The sequence below is a fragment of the Asterias amurensis genome, chromosome 2 (genome assembly GCF_032118995.1).
Source record: "Asterias amurensis chromosome 2, ASM3211899v1".
Lineage (NCBI taxonomy): Eukaryota > Metazoa > Echinodermata > Asteroidea > Forcipulatida > Asteriidae > Asterias > Asterias amurensis.
This window is the reverse complement of record NC_092649.1, coordinates 11,195,159-11,212,595: the sequence shown is the minus strand read 5'-3', so window position 1 is coordinate 11,212,595 and position 17,437 is coordinate 11,195,159. Positions and strand designations below refer to the sequence as shown.

At 40.4% G+C, this 17,437-nt stretch overlaps 1 protein-coding gene across 1 annotated transcript in view; it reads left to right on the top strand.

Annotated features, from left to right (window-relative positions):
* Positions 1-5,106: 5,106 nt before the first annotated feature.
* Positions 5,107-17,437, top strand: part of LOC139951155 (protein DD3-3-like) — a 14,567-nt gene continuing 2,236 nt past the window's right edge. The window contains exons 1-11 of the mRNA XM_071950004.1: positions 5,107-5,450; positions 5,927-6,065; positions 7,840-8,031; positions 8,514-8,706; positions 10,169-10,335; positions 10,689-10,932; positions 12,124-12,186; positions 13,132-13,268; positions 15,480-15,623; positions 15,978-16,031; positions 16,836-17,010. Of these exons, the coding sequence (XP_071806105.1) occupies positions 5,963-6,065; positions 7,840-8,031; positions 8,514-8,706; positions 10,169-10,335; positions 10,689-10,932; positions 12,124-12,186; positions 13,132-13,268; positions 15,480-15,623; positions 15,978-16,031; positions 16,836-17,010 (1,472 nt within the window). The 5' untranslated portion in view covers positions 5,107-5,450; positions 5,927-5,962. The remainder of the gene's footprint in view (positions 5,451-5,926; positions 6,066-7,839; positions 8,032-8,513; positions 8,707-10,168; positions 10,336-10,688; positions 10,933-12,123; positions 12,187-13,131; positions 13,269-15,479; positions 15,624-15,977; positions 16,032-16,835; positions 17,011-17,437) is intronic.

Below are 17,437 nucleotides of genomic sequence, written 5' to 3'. Positions count from 1 at the left end.
AAATATATATATATGTATATTTCCAGGTGACTTTAACTCCTTCCTAGATTGTTTGTTTTCTTTCAGAGGCGATAAAATATCTTGAAATAATTTCTTTTATCTATCATAATTAACAGTCACAGACAAGTTTGTAGATGAGACAATAGTGCAAAGACATCATGGCTTCAGCACGAACTTTCGTTATCGCTGTCAGGAAAGTTTTTTGGGCCACTCGCATCATTTAAACGCGCCCTCTACTACTGGGAAGGACTACAAACAAAATGTCAGCATAAAAACTTACTTGTAATGAGCAATAAGCCTTTTTGAGGTATGGCGGACGTGATAGGAGTGTACTGTTTTGTTCGGGTGTATACTGACACATTAACCCAAACCATAGTGCTGCAGCATTATGTCAGCTATATCTCAAAAAGGCTTATGGAGACCTGCTGATAGTATAGAACATTATTTTTGAGGCCTCTGAAAGCACACTAATATTTTGCAACAAGTGAGTTCTTTCATTCATGAATCCCCGCAGCTCCGATGGTCAATTGAGTCGAAATTCTCACAGGTTTGTTATTTTAAGCATATGTTGGGATACACCAAGTGGGAAGACTGATCTTTGACATTAACCACAAGTGTCAAATGCCTTTAAAGCATGATTTTCATCTGCAATATGAAAGAACAAATTTGTTTGATTTGAATGGTGACAGATGTACACGCACAGAGCCAGCATGATGAACCGGTGCTAGCTGTGCACTGCACGCACGACGTGCTTTCTGAGCAATAATCTGCCCAAACTGATTAGCCCATCCTAGCGGTCCTGCTGGTGGATAGTAGCCTGGCCGCTGGGGCCGAGCGAAAAAGACCAGCGGCAGAGGACCAGTCTAGCTTCTCTTTAGAGGGCGCCCTGCTCAATTTCGTTGAGCTGCTCGCATAACAGAATTGATGATGTCATTATAGGTATCAACACAAACTGTTCGCTCTTAAGTTCAACCTTTTATTCTCAACTGTGTAGCTAAGCCGCCTCATTGATGAATGTTTGACACGTGTGTTTAAAGATGTTTGAAAAAAGGCATCTCGTAGTAAAATTATTATGAGAGTTTGATATTAATTTGATATTTGAAAAAGATTATGGCAGGCTAGTCCAATGAGCGACTAAACTATATTGCTTTTCAAGTTTAAAGTGTCTGAATTTTCCGTCCTTGCTCAGGGGCAAACTATGGGTCAAGTCTTATTTGGCTCAAGCCGTACGCTGTTGCATATATTTGTGATTACGTTTCAACCAATCAGAATTTCCAAACACTTTTAGCCATAAAACTCCGCTAAAATATAATAGGAGCGCAATGATATTAGTACCAGGGGCGTAATCGAAAGTAGTTCCAGGACTATAACTTGACTGTCCTCCACCAGAGGTTCCGTAGACGCTGCTGGAGTAGAGTATGTTTGGTAAGTTTTGTTTTCAGTGCTGCTCAAGTTTGTGTTAAATTGCACAAGTATGTATCATTAAACTTGTAAATGCACTGGACACCTTTGGTAACTTTCGAAAATCCAGTAATCTCACTTAGTATATCCCAACATAAAACATAAAATAACAAAACCTGTGAAAATTTGGACTCATTTGGTATTCGAAATTGTTAGAGAATTATAAAAGAAAAAAACACCTTTCAGGACTAGTATTTTGATTTGAGTGAGAAATTACCTCTTGCTCAAAAACTACATAACTTCAGAGAGAGCCGTTTCTCACAATGTTGTATACTATCAACAGCTCCCCATTGCTCGTTACCAAGTAAGCTTAAGAAGTTACCAATCGTCATGCACACTGTGCCGTTAAAACCAAATAACTGTGATTATTTGTAGCTTGTATCTAGACATGTGTTAACAAGATAGGAACCTATCCGTGCAAAGTGTAGGAATTTGTGAGATTATCTGTGTTGTGATTATTGTTTGCAGAATTTGATCACTATTTTTGAGATAACTTTATCAATTCTAAAAATTGAAATTAATAAGAATTTTTCAATTATGACTTTTTCTTGGAATTTCACAGCTTCTCAACTTGGCCGTAGTGAATGTTTTACGTAACAGAATACCCTACGAAAGTTAACAGTAAGCCATGCCCACCATTGCTCTATGCGAAGTATTGGACGAACTGTATCAAAATATGGCAAAATGAAAGGTTAAACGTAGGAATTGAAGCTTTACATGACACGACAGAGTAACGTTTTGCGGCAATACATATAATGATATTCTCTAAATTGAAGAGAGATCATAGCATACTGATCGAAACGTCCGTTGTTTTGAACTCGACGCGTCAAGTTAAAAACAACGGTTTCTTTCAGAACCACACAAGGTGTCATGGTGTTGCCGCAAACCTTGTTCTATTATTATACATTAGTACTATTGGGCTAGAATTCATGTGTGCTGTGGTGGGATGTAACACTGTTCGTGTCGTTTACAATTGTGTTTTTTTATGTGAGCTTTTTGGCTCTCTCTCTATACGTATATTCATGTATCTCCACTTTGCTGCTTATGTTTGGCTTGCGGTTGTCATTTTAGCCTCAAAAAAGACTCTGCTAGGGTCGAAACGTCAAGCCACTTACTTTTATTTGCACAAAAAAACCCGATTACATTGAAGACATTTTGTCATTATTTTCAGATTGTTACATAGTGGGTGGAGTTTATTTATTCGCAGGCTTAGAGTGCTACAACGATGCCACGATTTGGTGCAGTCTTGCTGCTGGCGGCGCTGGTCGGCGTCCATGCAGACGTGTTCTTCCATAATCCCCGAGGTTCCAACAACAGGTTGAACGAGAAAACTAACAATGTTACAAACGAACACCGATTGTTCGACTCGCAGGTAAGTGTTCACTGTGCGATTTCACCGTAACTTTCTTTGTTTTTCGTCGACACTCAAGAACCGTTTTTAAGTGTCAACTTTGGTCATTAAAAAAAAAACTCGATCCATAGTAAGTGTGTAATTTCTGTTTAAAAAGTTTTGGTTTTATCATTTGAAAGCAGGCTTACATTGTCAAAGAAACCACCCCCACCCCAGGCGCAAAAAAAAGGCTTTTAGCTATTTGCAATACTGTTATCATAGTTTGTATTTATTGGGGAAACTAGGTACATGTAACAGTACAAACTATTGTGGGTTTTTTTATTTTTTTATTTTTATATATTAGAATCACGGAGGCGGTTACAATGTTGGAGATGCGAAAGCCGATGCGGCCGTATGTGAGGAGCAGCAATACAACATGGTGAGTTCTACTTCTTTTTTGTTAGTTTATTCTTATTTATTTGTTTATTTACTATTCATAATTACTCCATACGGTTTCGCTTTACCTATTGGTGGAGAGCGCGTCACGTGGGTGTGTATACACTTTTGTTTATGACCAGTAAAAAATGATGAAAACATGGGCGTGACACGCGAGCTTGCTCCTGTGCTTATATGAGACAGTTTCTTCATTCCTATTGGTCGAGAGCAACGGCCGGGACAGTAAGTTGTGCCACATCACGCGATACGCGTGACGCGCACAGCATTCCCTGAAAAGGAGTTGTTTACCCGAGGGCCTTACCATTTCATAGCTGGAGGGGTGTTGTGTTGAAAGAAATCATTGAACAATTATAATTTTTGCATTTATTTTACTTTTTACCAAAAAGTGTTGATGTTTTTTGACCGATGGGAATCAAAGTGTGTTGAATCGGTTTTCAACTGGTGTTAAAATGATCAAGAACCAGGCCTCCTTGGGTGTAAACCACTAGTTGAAAACCTCTTCACCACACATTGATTCCCATATTTATTTAATCATTTTTTGTTGAGGGAAGGGGATAGGAGAGGGCGGGTCCGGGATCGCAAGATTGATATCTATTTCCAAAGATCCATATATCTTAGCAGCGACAACGGATAATTCCAACTGCCTCTAGCTACCGGGCAACCTCGGTGGGCTACTGGGCAAACTCGGTGGCCCAGTTGGTAAGACACTGCTCTAGAATTTTGCAAGGGTCGTGGGTTCGAATCCTACCCGAGTAACATGCCTGGGATATTTGTTAACAGGACTCGGGAAACTCTGAGTATACAGTGCTAAATAACATCGGTGTATGGGTAAACACCAAAATTAATAACATACATTTTGTTTAGACAGACAAAATTAGCCCGGTTTATACTTCCAGCGAATAATTCGGAAGAGTGGAGCTGTGTTCAACCCATTCGAAATAATTCGCAGCGAGAAAATGGAGACGTGACGTCTTTGCAACATTCGTATCGCAGGAAGTATGAACCGCTTTGGGTAGAAAATGACATGTCGAGTTTTTATTGATGATGTAGAGATCGTCCGGAACTTGGTTGACTGTGAAAAAATGCCCCATGTGACACTGTGCTTAAAGAAACATGTTGCCTTGGATCGGTCGAGTTGGTCTTTGAAAAGCGTTTGTAACCGTTTTCAAAAAAAATGCATATGGGTAGAAAGATGTTGTAAAAGTAGAATACAATGATCCACACAAACATGCCTCGAAATTGCGTGGTTCCTTTTACCTCGATGACTAACACGGTCGGCCATTTATGGGGGTCAAAATTTTAACTCCCATAAATGGCCGACCATGTTAGTTCGCACAGTAGAAGGAAAACCACGCAATTTCGAGGCAAACTTGTGTGGATCATTGTGTTCTACTTTTAAAACATCTTTCCAACCATGGGTCGATTTCACAAAGAGTTAGGACTAGTCCTAACTTAGGACTAGTCCTAGGAGATATACAAAGTGCATGGATAGTCCTAAGTTTGGACGAGTAACTAGTCCTAACTCGAGATAAGACTAGTCCTAACTCTTTGTGAAATCCACCCCTAATGCATTTTATAAAAAACGGTTACAAACGCTTTTGTTTTGACCAACTCGTCCGATCCAAGGCAACGTGTTCCTTTAACAGTTTTAGCCGGTGTTATGAAAGCCTACGTAATGCATGTGCACACGCTGTCGATCATTTTATGTGTGTAAGTCCGTTGACCTATTGTGGGCGGCGCTTATCTGTTATGAAGGATCTAGACTAGTGTAGTACTCTCTAGAAAACCACACACAAATCCTTTAAATACGGGCTGTGAGAAATTTTCGGGAGGACACATTACGCAAGACTGGTGGAAGCTACAACTTCTGTGATTGTGATACAACTCGTTGAAGCAGCTTGTGATAGAGTTCGCGTTTGACCGAGTGCAGTTAAAGAGCGTATTTAGATCCCGGAAAGGACATTTTCGAACTTAGTCTACAGTTCGGTATTTTGGGGCCTTTCCCCATATTTTGTGGCGGGTGTCAGATTGTGTACCCGTTGTTGTTTCGTCTTCTTCTGGACATTTTATCGGAGTGAGTTTACCCCGTGATAGCTCATAGTCACATCGGCAAAGAACTTATTTATCGCCCCTGGAGCTGATCGTTTAAAGCCAGTGTTTGTGTTCCTCACCGTATCTTCTGTTGCTGTCGACGTATTAGCCCGTAAGATACTTATTTTGTATAAGAACCATTTGTTAATGTACATTTGATTTAATCAATCATTGTATATTTGTTAAACCGAATCGGTAACTGAAGTGGTTGATAGTTTTATCATTAAATCGCCTTGTTTCTGTGTTCTTATACATCAGTGTCACCTTGTTTGATTTCTTTGTTGCATCTGAGGAAATTCAGGCTTTTTGAGTGATTTATATCCACGGATAGTTTGGAGTTTTTTTGGATCGTAACACCGGACACATTGTATAAAGAAAACAAACAATTAGAGTTTTCTTTGAGATTAATCAAGTTGAGACTGAGTTTAAAAAAAAAAAAAAAAGACGATACATGTACTTAAAAGTACAACCTACAGGTTAAGTCCAGGGACTGCAAAGTGGGTTTGAACTCTGCCGAAACATTATTCACCCACGAAGCTGAGTCAAAAATCAAAATATCATCTTTCACTTCCATTTTTTCTTCTTCAGAAATACTTTGCAAGTGGCTCAAGCGGAGAGAGTCACATGACTGTCGAATTTACCAATCAGCACGGCTGTGGGGATAACCCTAACGTTAATTGTAACATTGTGCTGCAGTATATGTGTGAGCCTGATACCGAAAATGCTGGTAAGGAAGACATCTTTGGATGAGATACAATTACAGTGATAGAGAGGGAGAGAGAAAGAGAAGAGGGGTGGATAGGGGGAGGGAGATAAAATAAAGACCATTCATTATATTCACGACAATATGAATAAATCTATGCATTAAAGCTTATGAGGTGTAGCTACGTTGATATTGTTCCGGTTCTTTGAAACCATTTATTGCGAAACCCGCTTAATTTAATGTGCAGTTTTTTGGCAGTTATCCATGGACATCGTTTTAGCACTTGTGTTTCATTTATTTTAACGACAGTGACGCACCTTGTGTGAACTCTATGTTATAAAAATTAATGAGCTTTAAAGCCATTGGACCCTTTCGGTACAGAAAACAAAAAAGGGTTCACAGATTTACAAATAATTTACAGGGTTTACAGAAGGTAATGGTGAAAGACTTCTCTTGAAATATTAGTCCATGAAATGCTTTACTTTTTGAGAAAACGGCAAAACAATATAAATTCTCATTAGCGAGAATTACGGATTTATTTTAAACACATGTCATGACACGGCGAAACGCGCGGAAACAAGAGTGGGTTTTCCCGTTATTTTCTCCCGACTCCGATGACCGATTGAGCCTAAATTTTCACAGGTTTGTTGTTTTATATATAAGTTGTGATACACGAAGTGTGGGCCTTGGACAATACTGTGTATAATGGCTTTAAGGCCGAGTCACACTGACTGTGGAGCAATAACGAAAACAATAACGATCACATGACGCACAGAAAACGCGTTCTATTGGTTGAATTGATATAGAATTAGAATAAATTATTCTGTTTTATATCTAAAACTACGCTTATTCAACCCAATCGAGGGCGTGCATTGTAACATCATAGACCTTATCGCAAATACCAATGCGCAAGCGCAGACTCTTGAATGAGGTGCATTGTGGGATAGATATGAATCAAATTTTGCTACCAGCTAGACCACAATGCATCTAATTCCAAGCTTTACGCGCGCGCCCCAGTATTTGCGAAAAGGTCTATAGTTTTCGTTCTCGTTATCGAGGCCTGTGTGACCGGGGCCCAATTTTATAGAACTGCTAAGCACACAAATTTGCTTAGCATGAAAGTTCTTCCTTGATAAAAATAGGATTACCCAAACAGGAATTTGTTGCATATTTCTTGTTACTGGTATTCAGCTGTTAATTGCTTATCCTGAAAATCACGTGGACATTTCGGTTGGAAATCCTGTTTCTATCAAGGAAGAACTTTCATGCTTAGCAAATTTTTGTGCTTAGCAGCTCTATGAAAATGGGCCCTGTTCCTGAGACGTCGTTACATTGTCGCCTATAGACTCGTAGGCCTACCCGAAATTGCATGATCAAGTGTATTTTTGCCATGTCTTGGACAGAGTTCAAAGATTACAAAATAATGCAGCTTGTTTAATAAGTTCCAAACCCTTTTAGAGAACGTTATTCCCCCCATCACTTTAGGAAACTTCATTGGCTACCGAGTAGAGAACGTATTCACTTAAATATTGCTCTTCTTGTTTTTAATGCTATAGAACAAACTTCCACTTGACTGTCACATTACACTTCTCCACAATGTCTTCGGTCCACACTTGATAAAACTCGCTATACTGTTTCGCGAGCAAACAATGTTCTATGGTCAAAAATCTTTCAGTTTAGCTAGGCCAATGATTTGAAACGATCTTTCTACTGTCATTGGGGAAAGTTAGTAAAGTTCTAAAGACTCACCTTTTTCCATGTTAATGCTTTCATGTGCGCTATGATCTGAACGGAATAGCGCCTTATGCAGTTCCTGAAACTCTTCGCAATGGATTCACTACGGACACACAGCGCTACATGAAGCTCGCAAGCGTCACCGAAAAGAAAAACCGAGCAGATGTTCGTCGAAGAAACTCGGTGAAAGACGACCGTGGATTACATGAGAAATTTGATTGGTACGACAAGTGCTTCGGCAGGGAACGTAACATGGGTAAGTCAATCGTCATGGCCTGCAACTGCAACTTTTGCCAGAAATGTTGCTCCACAATCTTTTGGTCGACAGAAATATCAATACTGACGCCAAAGTTCCTCAAAAGTTACCTTTCATGACGCATACAAAAAAAATCACGCGTTCTTACCATGGAACTGTTTTCAACTGTCGGTTTTGTAAGTAGCATGTTTATTTGTTTTCGGTGAACATAAGCCATTCAAATTCTTTAAAACATCAGATAAGAGCGACTGGAACTAGCAACAAAAATTGGTTCGATTTTAAGTGCGTTTTGGACCGCTGACTTTTCTCCGGTTGAGGCTTATCAAACTGTAAAAAAAAAAGAAGCTTACTCTACATGGTTAGTTTTTTTTTTATTTCTAAAGTTTTCTGTAAACGATGCGTTATTTATCTAACTGGTGCAGTTAATAATGCAATTTAGGCTAAACGTTTATATTTAGTTCACTTTGCCATTCTTATTCCAGGTTTGTTCACCGCTGACCAAAATCTCACAGACAACAACGGTCTTGGATACAGCTCCTCAATCTACACCCGCCAGAATAGTAATGGCGGTAGAAGTGGCTATGAATGTCCAGAGGAGAGGGACTATTACCCTTATTGGCACCCCTCCCCTTGGAAAGACATTGCCGTCTTGGTCCACGATACGAGCCTGTGCGGGTAAGGAGTCAGCTAGGGTCGCGTACAACGTTTTGTTTTTTAAATTTTGCAATATTATCGAAACCAATAATACTTAAATCTATGAAAGGAATGTAACGTCATAATTTATCTTATGAAGAGATCCGTACTATACTTGATATCAGTCTTGGTACTCGTACTACCCCAAGGTATGAAACTCTCAACATCATCAAGGGTACAGAGGCATCCCTATATTACAAGTTGAATATGCTTTGCTCCTCCGTTCCCTTTACCTAAGCTGTTGATCGGTTGTTGCTGAATATGTTGATAATAACTATTCATAATAGAAGAGCCATGTAGCAGTCTTTAGGATGTGATGGGACGTGTGCCAAAGCAATATGAGAGTGCCTACCTGGGCCCAATTTCATAGTGGTGCTTAGCAGCCGATTTTGTGCTTACTGTGCAATTTCTATTTCATAGCGCTGTTAACCGTAAGCACACAAAAAGGCATGCTAACCTTCCGGTGCTTACCGCACGAAATAAATGACGTCACAATGCAAATCCACGGTAAACACGCAATATGGCCGCCTAATTTTTTCTGCTAACCTGTGAAATACGTTAAGGCTACAGTAAGCACGCAAATTTGCTTACCTTTAAGCAGCGCTATGAAATTGGGCCCTGCTGAACTGATTCTGATTCTTTCTGACATTTTTATAGGTGGACTGCAACAACAGACTGTGGCCATGCCCATACGCCTCTCTCAATACTCATGACGTCATAATTCTTACCCCAAATGAGGCCATAGGCGTACGTCCGCCGCCACTTAAAGTGGCTGCGCCTATGGTCTCGTTTTGGATTAGAATTGTGACGTACTGATCATGCGTAAATATTAAGAGAGGCGTATTTCTTTGAGGGTTGAGCCCGGTTCATACTTCCTGCGAATGCTTCGTGCGATGCGAATGACATGGGCAAAGGGAAATGGAGCACTGGTTGTTGTGTCACTAAAATTCGCTTCGCATTCGCATTCGCAGGAAGTGTGAACCGGGCTTTAAGCTTCAAAGATAAGTTCCTTTTGGTTTTGTTTCAATTTTCAGGGTGTTTTTAGTGCCGTGTATGACATGTTATGACATTGAATGTTTCATTGGTGTTTTATGCTTGTCATCCTCTCTGGTGTCATTAAAAATAACGGGTGCCTGGAGAAGGAATCGACTGGACGTGAAGGAATTTGTCATTCAGTCCACACATTTTAATAATGGTTATTAACGAAAGTACAACTAAAGTTTCCTGATGTTTAGTCAGTATATGGCGGGTACAACCATGAACAAATCTCTTTCTGGAGGAGTGTTGGCTCTGAAAAGAGCTATTGTTTTCATAGCCAACACTTAACCTCAAAGAGACAATTTTCAGATGGTTTACCTGATAATTTGGTAGTTCTTAATTCGTATATCCACATCATGCAAAGCTTCCAGCCAACAACACCCAATGTCCTCATTTGATGTTATAGATCGTATCAGTCGGAAAGCTATAATGTGCAGCAGAAATACGAGTGTGTGGAGCAGTACCCAGACGGCACCGGTAGGAAACACTGGTCACGATGGAACAATCAGCAAGACTGTACCAGCAATGGTGATCAATGGCTGGCTTTTACCAACTACCTAGAGAAAGCAACACGTACGTATACAAACGTAATAAAATCACCCGTAATCAGCACTCAGTCGACTAACACATGTAGGTCCCAACGACGTATGAACACGTCATATTTTTTATGACGTCATCCCCCCTCTCCCCTCAGTTAAGTAAAGAAAAGAATTACAACTAATCAGAGTAAAACAACGCAAACTTTAACAAATAAAATCCAAAAGTAATAATATGGCCGACTGTGCAAAGAAAGTTTTGTTTTGTTGCAATACAAACTACATTATTGTCTGAGCTACATTAGGAGCCCGTATTGTGAGTGGCACTCGTAAATGCATTGTAACATTCTGGCAAAACAGGTTTACTGCCTTTTTGCTATATCTAATCAGAATTCAACAGCCAGGCCGAGTGTCAAGCAAGTAGTTCCAATGGGATTCAGTACGTATGGGGTCGACCAGAAGGCGAAGAGGATGAACAGTGTCTGGTGGCCCTAGATGCTCCTGATTGTCTGTCAGCTCCAACAACCCGTGTTAATCACCTTGGCAACACACCTGATGGTGAAGCCAGTCGCTACGAGTGGACTTTGCCATATTTCCCCTCCGGTGTAACGCAGCGATGTGTCATGCGAATCAGGTATAGTGTAGACTTGAGTCAAGTCTAGCTAAAGGTATGTGTCGTGCGAATCAGGTAATAGTTGTAGATTTGAGTCAAGTCAGGTATAGTATAGACTTGAGTCAAGCCTAGATATAGGTATGTGTCATGCGATTCAGGTGTAGTGTAGACTTGAGTAAAGTCTAGGTATAGGTATGTGTAATGCGAATCAGGTATAGTGTAGACTTGAGTCAAGTCTAGGTATGGTATGTGTCATGCGAATCAGGTATAGTGTAGACTTGAGTCAAGCATAGATATTGGTATGTGTCATGCGATTCAGGTGTAGTGTAGACTTGAGTTAAGTCTAGGTATATGTATGTGTAATGCGAATCAGGTATAGTGTAGACTTGAGTCAAGCCTAGATCTAGGTATGTGTAATGCGAATCAGGTATAGTGTAGACTTGAGTCAAGTCTAGGTGTAGGTATGTGTAACGCGAATCAGGTATAGTGTAGACTTGAGTCAAGCCTAGATATAGGTACGTGTCATGCGATTCAGGTATAGTGTAGACTTGAGTCAAGCCTAGATATAGGTATGTGTAATGCGAATCAGGTATAGTGTAGACTTGAGTCAAGCCTAGATATAGGTATGTGTCATGCGATTCAGGTGTAGTGTAGACTTGAGTCAAGTCTAGGTATAGGTTTGTGTTATGCGATTCAGGTGTAGTGTAGACTTAAGTCAAGTCTAGGTAAATAGTGTGGAGTCCGCATTGGGTATCAACAGAATAACATGAGCAAAGATCAAACGGAGAATTATACAAACAATCGAGTTTTGACATCAGGGCCCATTTTCATTGCTATGCTAACCGTAAGCACAGAATTGGCGCTTACAGCAGAGGGATTTCTGTGCTTACGGCAAGCGTAGTTCACGGCGTGCTGCACGCGTTACTAGGCATTCTACGCCTTCAAGGCTGGCGCAGAAATTCGGCACTTGCAAGTAAGCTGGGAATCGTGATCGTAAGCGCAGAATTCGGCGGTAAGCAGAGCCTTGAAATTTTGCCTAGAACACTTTTATCATTGCTTCTACACTATCCTTCATTTCCTAATTAAACAATAATGAAAGTTAAGTAGCACTTTCTAATATCTCGTCACCTTCCTGAGTTATGTTATTTAAATAAATTAAAAAAAGAATGGCCCATTGCATATGTTGATATACGCATGTTTGTTTTGTTACAGATATAACATCACTACTGGAGACTACAATCCACAGACGACTGATTTTAATTCTAATGGACATGCGTAAGTATAACAATTTTACAATGAACACGTTTTGTATATAGACGATGGATTAAAACCGCCCTCTGTTGAAAAAAACACTGTATACGTCATGTTTCACCAGGCAAAAAGACACGTAGTCATGGTAAGATTGCATACACTTCTAGCTGGCTGCCAAAACACAAAGGTTTTGCCTGGCGGCGCGGTATGCGCGCGAATCATGTTATGGTTTTCGTGTGACGTCAGAGGTCACATCGTCTATAGGTTCTTCAATGTCATCATTGATGACACCCAATACAAGCCTACATCCGTAAGGACTTTAAAGAGGTAACCCTGTTTCAGCCCTAGGAGTAGGTGGCAACGGCCTCTGCAAACAAAAAAATCTTGTAGCCCACACCTTGAAGTGGCCTTCATCCCCCAGGCCTTGTGTGTCTGGTGACTTGCATAAACAAAAAAATAATAATAAAATAATCAACATGATGTCCCAGCCTATAAGCCAAGCTTAAAGCCCGCTTAAGGTATGTTTGAATACAGATGAAGGAACAACGCCTTAAAGGGTATATATGTACTTTTTCCTAACAAAAAACACAATGTCCACAGATTTACATTAAACTTACACCGTTTGAGGATTATGATAGAAGAAAGCTTCCCTTGAAATTTTACTTACTGAGGTGCTGTAGTTTTTGAGAAATGAGTAAAAGTAATAATTTTCGTCTCAGTTCATGTAAAAACGTATTAACCGATTTTACATGCTAAAATAATTTTGGTCTCATGAGACCAAAATTATTTTGTGACTTGTTTTACTCATTTCTCAAAAACTACACAACCTTAGTTAGTAAACATTCTTATCTGTAAAAAAAAACGTTTTAATTTGGTCTCCGGCTGCGATGGCGTTTTTATCCATAAACCATTTCAATACAATTCAAGTCTCAAGTTGCCATTTCTGTGTCTGTGACTGGTATTTTTTAGGTCCCCTGTCAAACATTGCCCCGATGTTGACATCGTGGCCGGTGTGCTGACCCTCCCTCTAGCTCTCAACACAACTGAATATGGACGTACATTCCAGGATTGCTCCCATGTAATGAAGATGATGCCACGACCTGCGGGTAAGCTTTAACTATCGCTATAAATGTATCCAACGGGGATATCGTTCATTCATGGTGTAGAGATACCATAATATAGTTATATAGACCCTTCTTTTGCAACGTCACAGCCCGAGCTTTTGCCAACCCAGATTGGACAACTATGGAAAGCCATAAGTGCAAATCAAGAAAAGATTGCTATTTTGTGTGATAATGTAACCAAATTTGTCGATTTTGTTTAAAACAAAACAACTAATTATGAGAGGTATTTTATTTAACTGAAAGTTAGCAGAAAATGTTGAATATTGTTTAAACATTTGTTTTTACGATTTAGTGTTTTACTAACATTCGGCCGACCATGCCAACCAAGGCGGTTTGTTGATCAACAAAAGAAAGGTCTATATATAAGAACTAGAGGGCGCACTGGCCTATATACGCGCTCCGGTATGCGAGCAGGCGGCCATTTTCTAAGTTGACAAACCAGCTATCTCAGGCCGTGTCCGAAACGGCGACTTCGGCTACAGCTACGGCTAGATCGCGTGCGTCTGCTATTCTTCAACACTGGTAGACGCGCCGATCTAGACGTAGCTGTAGCCGAAGTCGTCGTTTCGGACACGGCCTCACAGCGTGTGTTTGTGCGGCCATTTTGTAAGTTGAACAAACAGCATCGCGTGAGCATTCAATAAAAAAACCTCAAACGTGTATTTTATATCCAACGCGCGTGCAGAATGGCGCGCTTGTCATCTTGCGGTCCCTTCCAGAGATATAGAATAGAATAAAACTAGATCGGCCGCGCGTACATACGCGGGTTCTGGCATGGGGGCTGCCATTGCTTATCTCCCGTGTACATTTTCTGTGCGTACCCGTAAGCACGTGACTTTTTGCCGTCAGCACGTGACATTTAGCGCGTCAAAGGCCTATCTCCCGTGTTCATTTTCGCGCGTCGTCTTTCGAACGTGAAATTTTTACCGCGTATAATATGGCGATCGAACCAAAACCATAGATATAGAATAGAACAACTAGATCGGCCGCGCGTACATACGCGGGTTCTGGCATGGGGGCCGCCATTGCCTATCTCCCGTGTACATTTTCTGTGCGTTGCCGTCAGCACGTGACTTTTTGCCGTCAGCACGTGACATTTAGCGCGTCAAAGGCCTATCTCCCGTGTTCATTTTTGCGCGTCGCCTTTCGAACGTGAAATTTTTACCGCGTCCATGGCGAACAAAAACTTTTTCTACACAGGCAATGGCGCGTATGTACGCGCGGCCGATCTAGTTATTTTAATTCTATATCTATGACCAAAACTTGTTCTACACAAGCAACGGCGCGTATGTACGCGCGGCCGATCTAGTTATTTAAGGCCGTGTCCGAATTGGTGACTTCGGCTACAGCTACGGCTAGGGCGCGCGCGTCTGCCATTCTTCAACACTGACAGACGCGCTGATCTAGCGGTAGCTGTAGCCGAAGTCGCCAATTCGGACACGGCCATGAATCTATATCTATGGTCCCGTCGCGTTTGTGTGCAAGAAGCATCACCAGTGCGCCCTCTAGTTCATATAATATAACTCTATGAGAGATACCGACAAAGCGGTGATAATAGACCTTATCGCAAATACCAATGCGCAAGCGCAGACTGTTGAATGAGGTGCATTGTGGGATATATATGAATCAAATTTTGCTACCAGCTAGACCACAATGCATCTAATTCCAAGCTTTACGCGCGCGCCCCAGTATTTGCGAAAAGGTCTATGTGGCCATATTGTAGTCTGTATCCCCATTTATCAAGCGCCCAACAACTTCGCCTTTGTTCCGACTGATAGCTGACAGAATAGTTCTTCAAGTAACTGTTGAACGAATAAGACATGGTCTACAGGAATGTTACGCCGTACACTTTAGTCTGAGAAGCGCTACTGTCTCAGCCTATGAATTTTAATTTTTAGGGAATGTTCTTCTTTAGTGGACATAGATTTTCTAAATTTCCATAATTATGTTAGTTTTATTGTATACTATACATTTCTCATACACGATTAAAACAACCGAACGGTTTCAAAAACCAAAGCTATAATTTGCCTATTGTTGTATCATGAATGTCAATGTTAACAGAACGTCATGCAGGAAAATCATGTGTGATGACTTCTAAAATTGCTCCCTCTTCCATATTAACTTCACAATTACATGTTTTCTAAAAGTTAAGCTTTATGTTTTAATGTTAAGTTTTATGTTGATTCATTACAGGATTGGAATCGTCAACAATCTACAACCTGAACGTCCGAGGGAAACGCGGCCGCCTTCTGGCGGTAGTCCCAGCAGTAGAATATGACTTCATCCCCAATAATCTAGAGATCAATGATGGTGATCTGGTACACGTACAATGGACAGGTGAACAATAATTGAAATGCTTTTGGTAAATGGTAAACACATTGGCACAACACCATTTCCACGTTTGACCCCTTGCACGCGCGTCACACGCGGCAACTGTGCAGCAACGCTCACCATATTTTTGGTGGGCACGTTTACGTGGTAAACGCCGCGTCGCCTAAAATGCCTGAACAACGCACAGTGACATTGCCCACCAATATGGTGCATCCAATATTATTCTGATGATGACGTCAGTTTAATTGGGTCAATAGTCCAATTATATGCAACAAAGTAAAAACATTAAAGCAAAGACTGATAGACACGTCTCTGCTATTAGAAAGTTAACCGTTGGTCTTGTTTGGTTTGTGTTCACAGGATCCAATACTCACAATAATTACAATGCCGGTGATGCTGGAGTAGGAAATCACGGTAAGTCAACCATCTTGAACTCTACACTGTGGCATTTTTTTTATTTTCTAGAATAATGAACTTCCCACCTTAGAAATACATGTGTTGCTTAAAGGGAAGGTACACGTTTGGTAATTACTCAAAACAAATATTAACTTAAAAACTGACTTGTTAACGAGCATTGGAGAGCTGTTGATAAAACATTGTGGGAAACGACTCCCTCTGAAGTAGCGTAGTTTTTGAGAAAGAGGTCATTTATCACTAAAATATTAAAAGACTTCTAGCTAAAAGTCTTTTATTCTTATCTGAAAGCACACAAGTTTGTCCAACAAGGTTATTTTTTTCTCTCATTATTTTCTCGCAACTTCGATGACCAATTGAGCCCAAATTTTACAGGCTTGCTATTTTATGCTTATGATGGGATACACCAAGTGAGAACACTGGTCTTTGACAATTACCAAATTTGCACAGTGCCTTAACTGTAAAACATTCCAAGGCAAAGTTGATACATGTCTAGTCTCTTCTCATCATCTTTTTGAGCAGTATTTTTTTACATTGTGAAATTCGAATTGTCGTTATTGTACAGTACTTTTTACATTGTAAAATGAAAACGCTGTTAGTATTGTCCAGCTTTCTGTATTATCTATCTAGCTTCTTTAATTATTTTACTGTGTAATACTTTGCTTTGTATAAACTTTGTCTGGTCCAAAGGGTCCAGAATTTCATTGTTGTTCTTTTCCAGCTCCTTGATGCGGATTATTTCTGCTATTGTGTTGCGCTTTGTAAACTTATCTCGCTATGATGATTATTCTCTCAAATCAACAGGCAGCGATCGCAACAATATTGTTCAGTTGGAAGATAGACTCAAGAACTATCCACTGTCCTTTGAGGAGACTACGATGTGGACCAACGCACATGTGAAGTGGATCTACTTCCAAGACACTCCTAGTATCACTGCAAAGGACTTAGTGATCAACCTAGCTACATCAGGATACTACCAGTAAGTTTCAAAGCGACAGATACTTAGTTTGACTCGTGGTTGACTATTGACCAGCAACGTACATGCACAGAGTGACGCAATCACTCGAACGACTCATTTGGAAGTCTAGTAAACCTTCCGCCATTCCGCTACGTGTCACTGTTTCCCCTTTGCGCTCTACACATGTTATAATGCAACATTCTGTTGGAACCAGGGAATAAACCATGGGCTCGAGGATGGTTCCAAATGGTCGACCACACTATACTAGTCAACCAATGGTTGACCAGCCTGGGTTCGAGTGCAAACAGTCAACATTTAGCTAACCATTGTGTTGCACACCAACTTGCTCAATGCTGGTAACTTGTCCAAAACAAGATCTCTCTACTTTACACATTATTGTTCAAGATTATTATTGTGAATTTTTGCTCTTTCCTGTTTGAGCAACTTA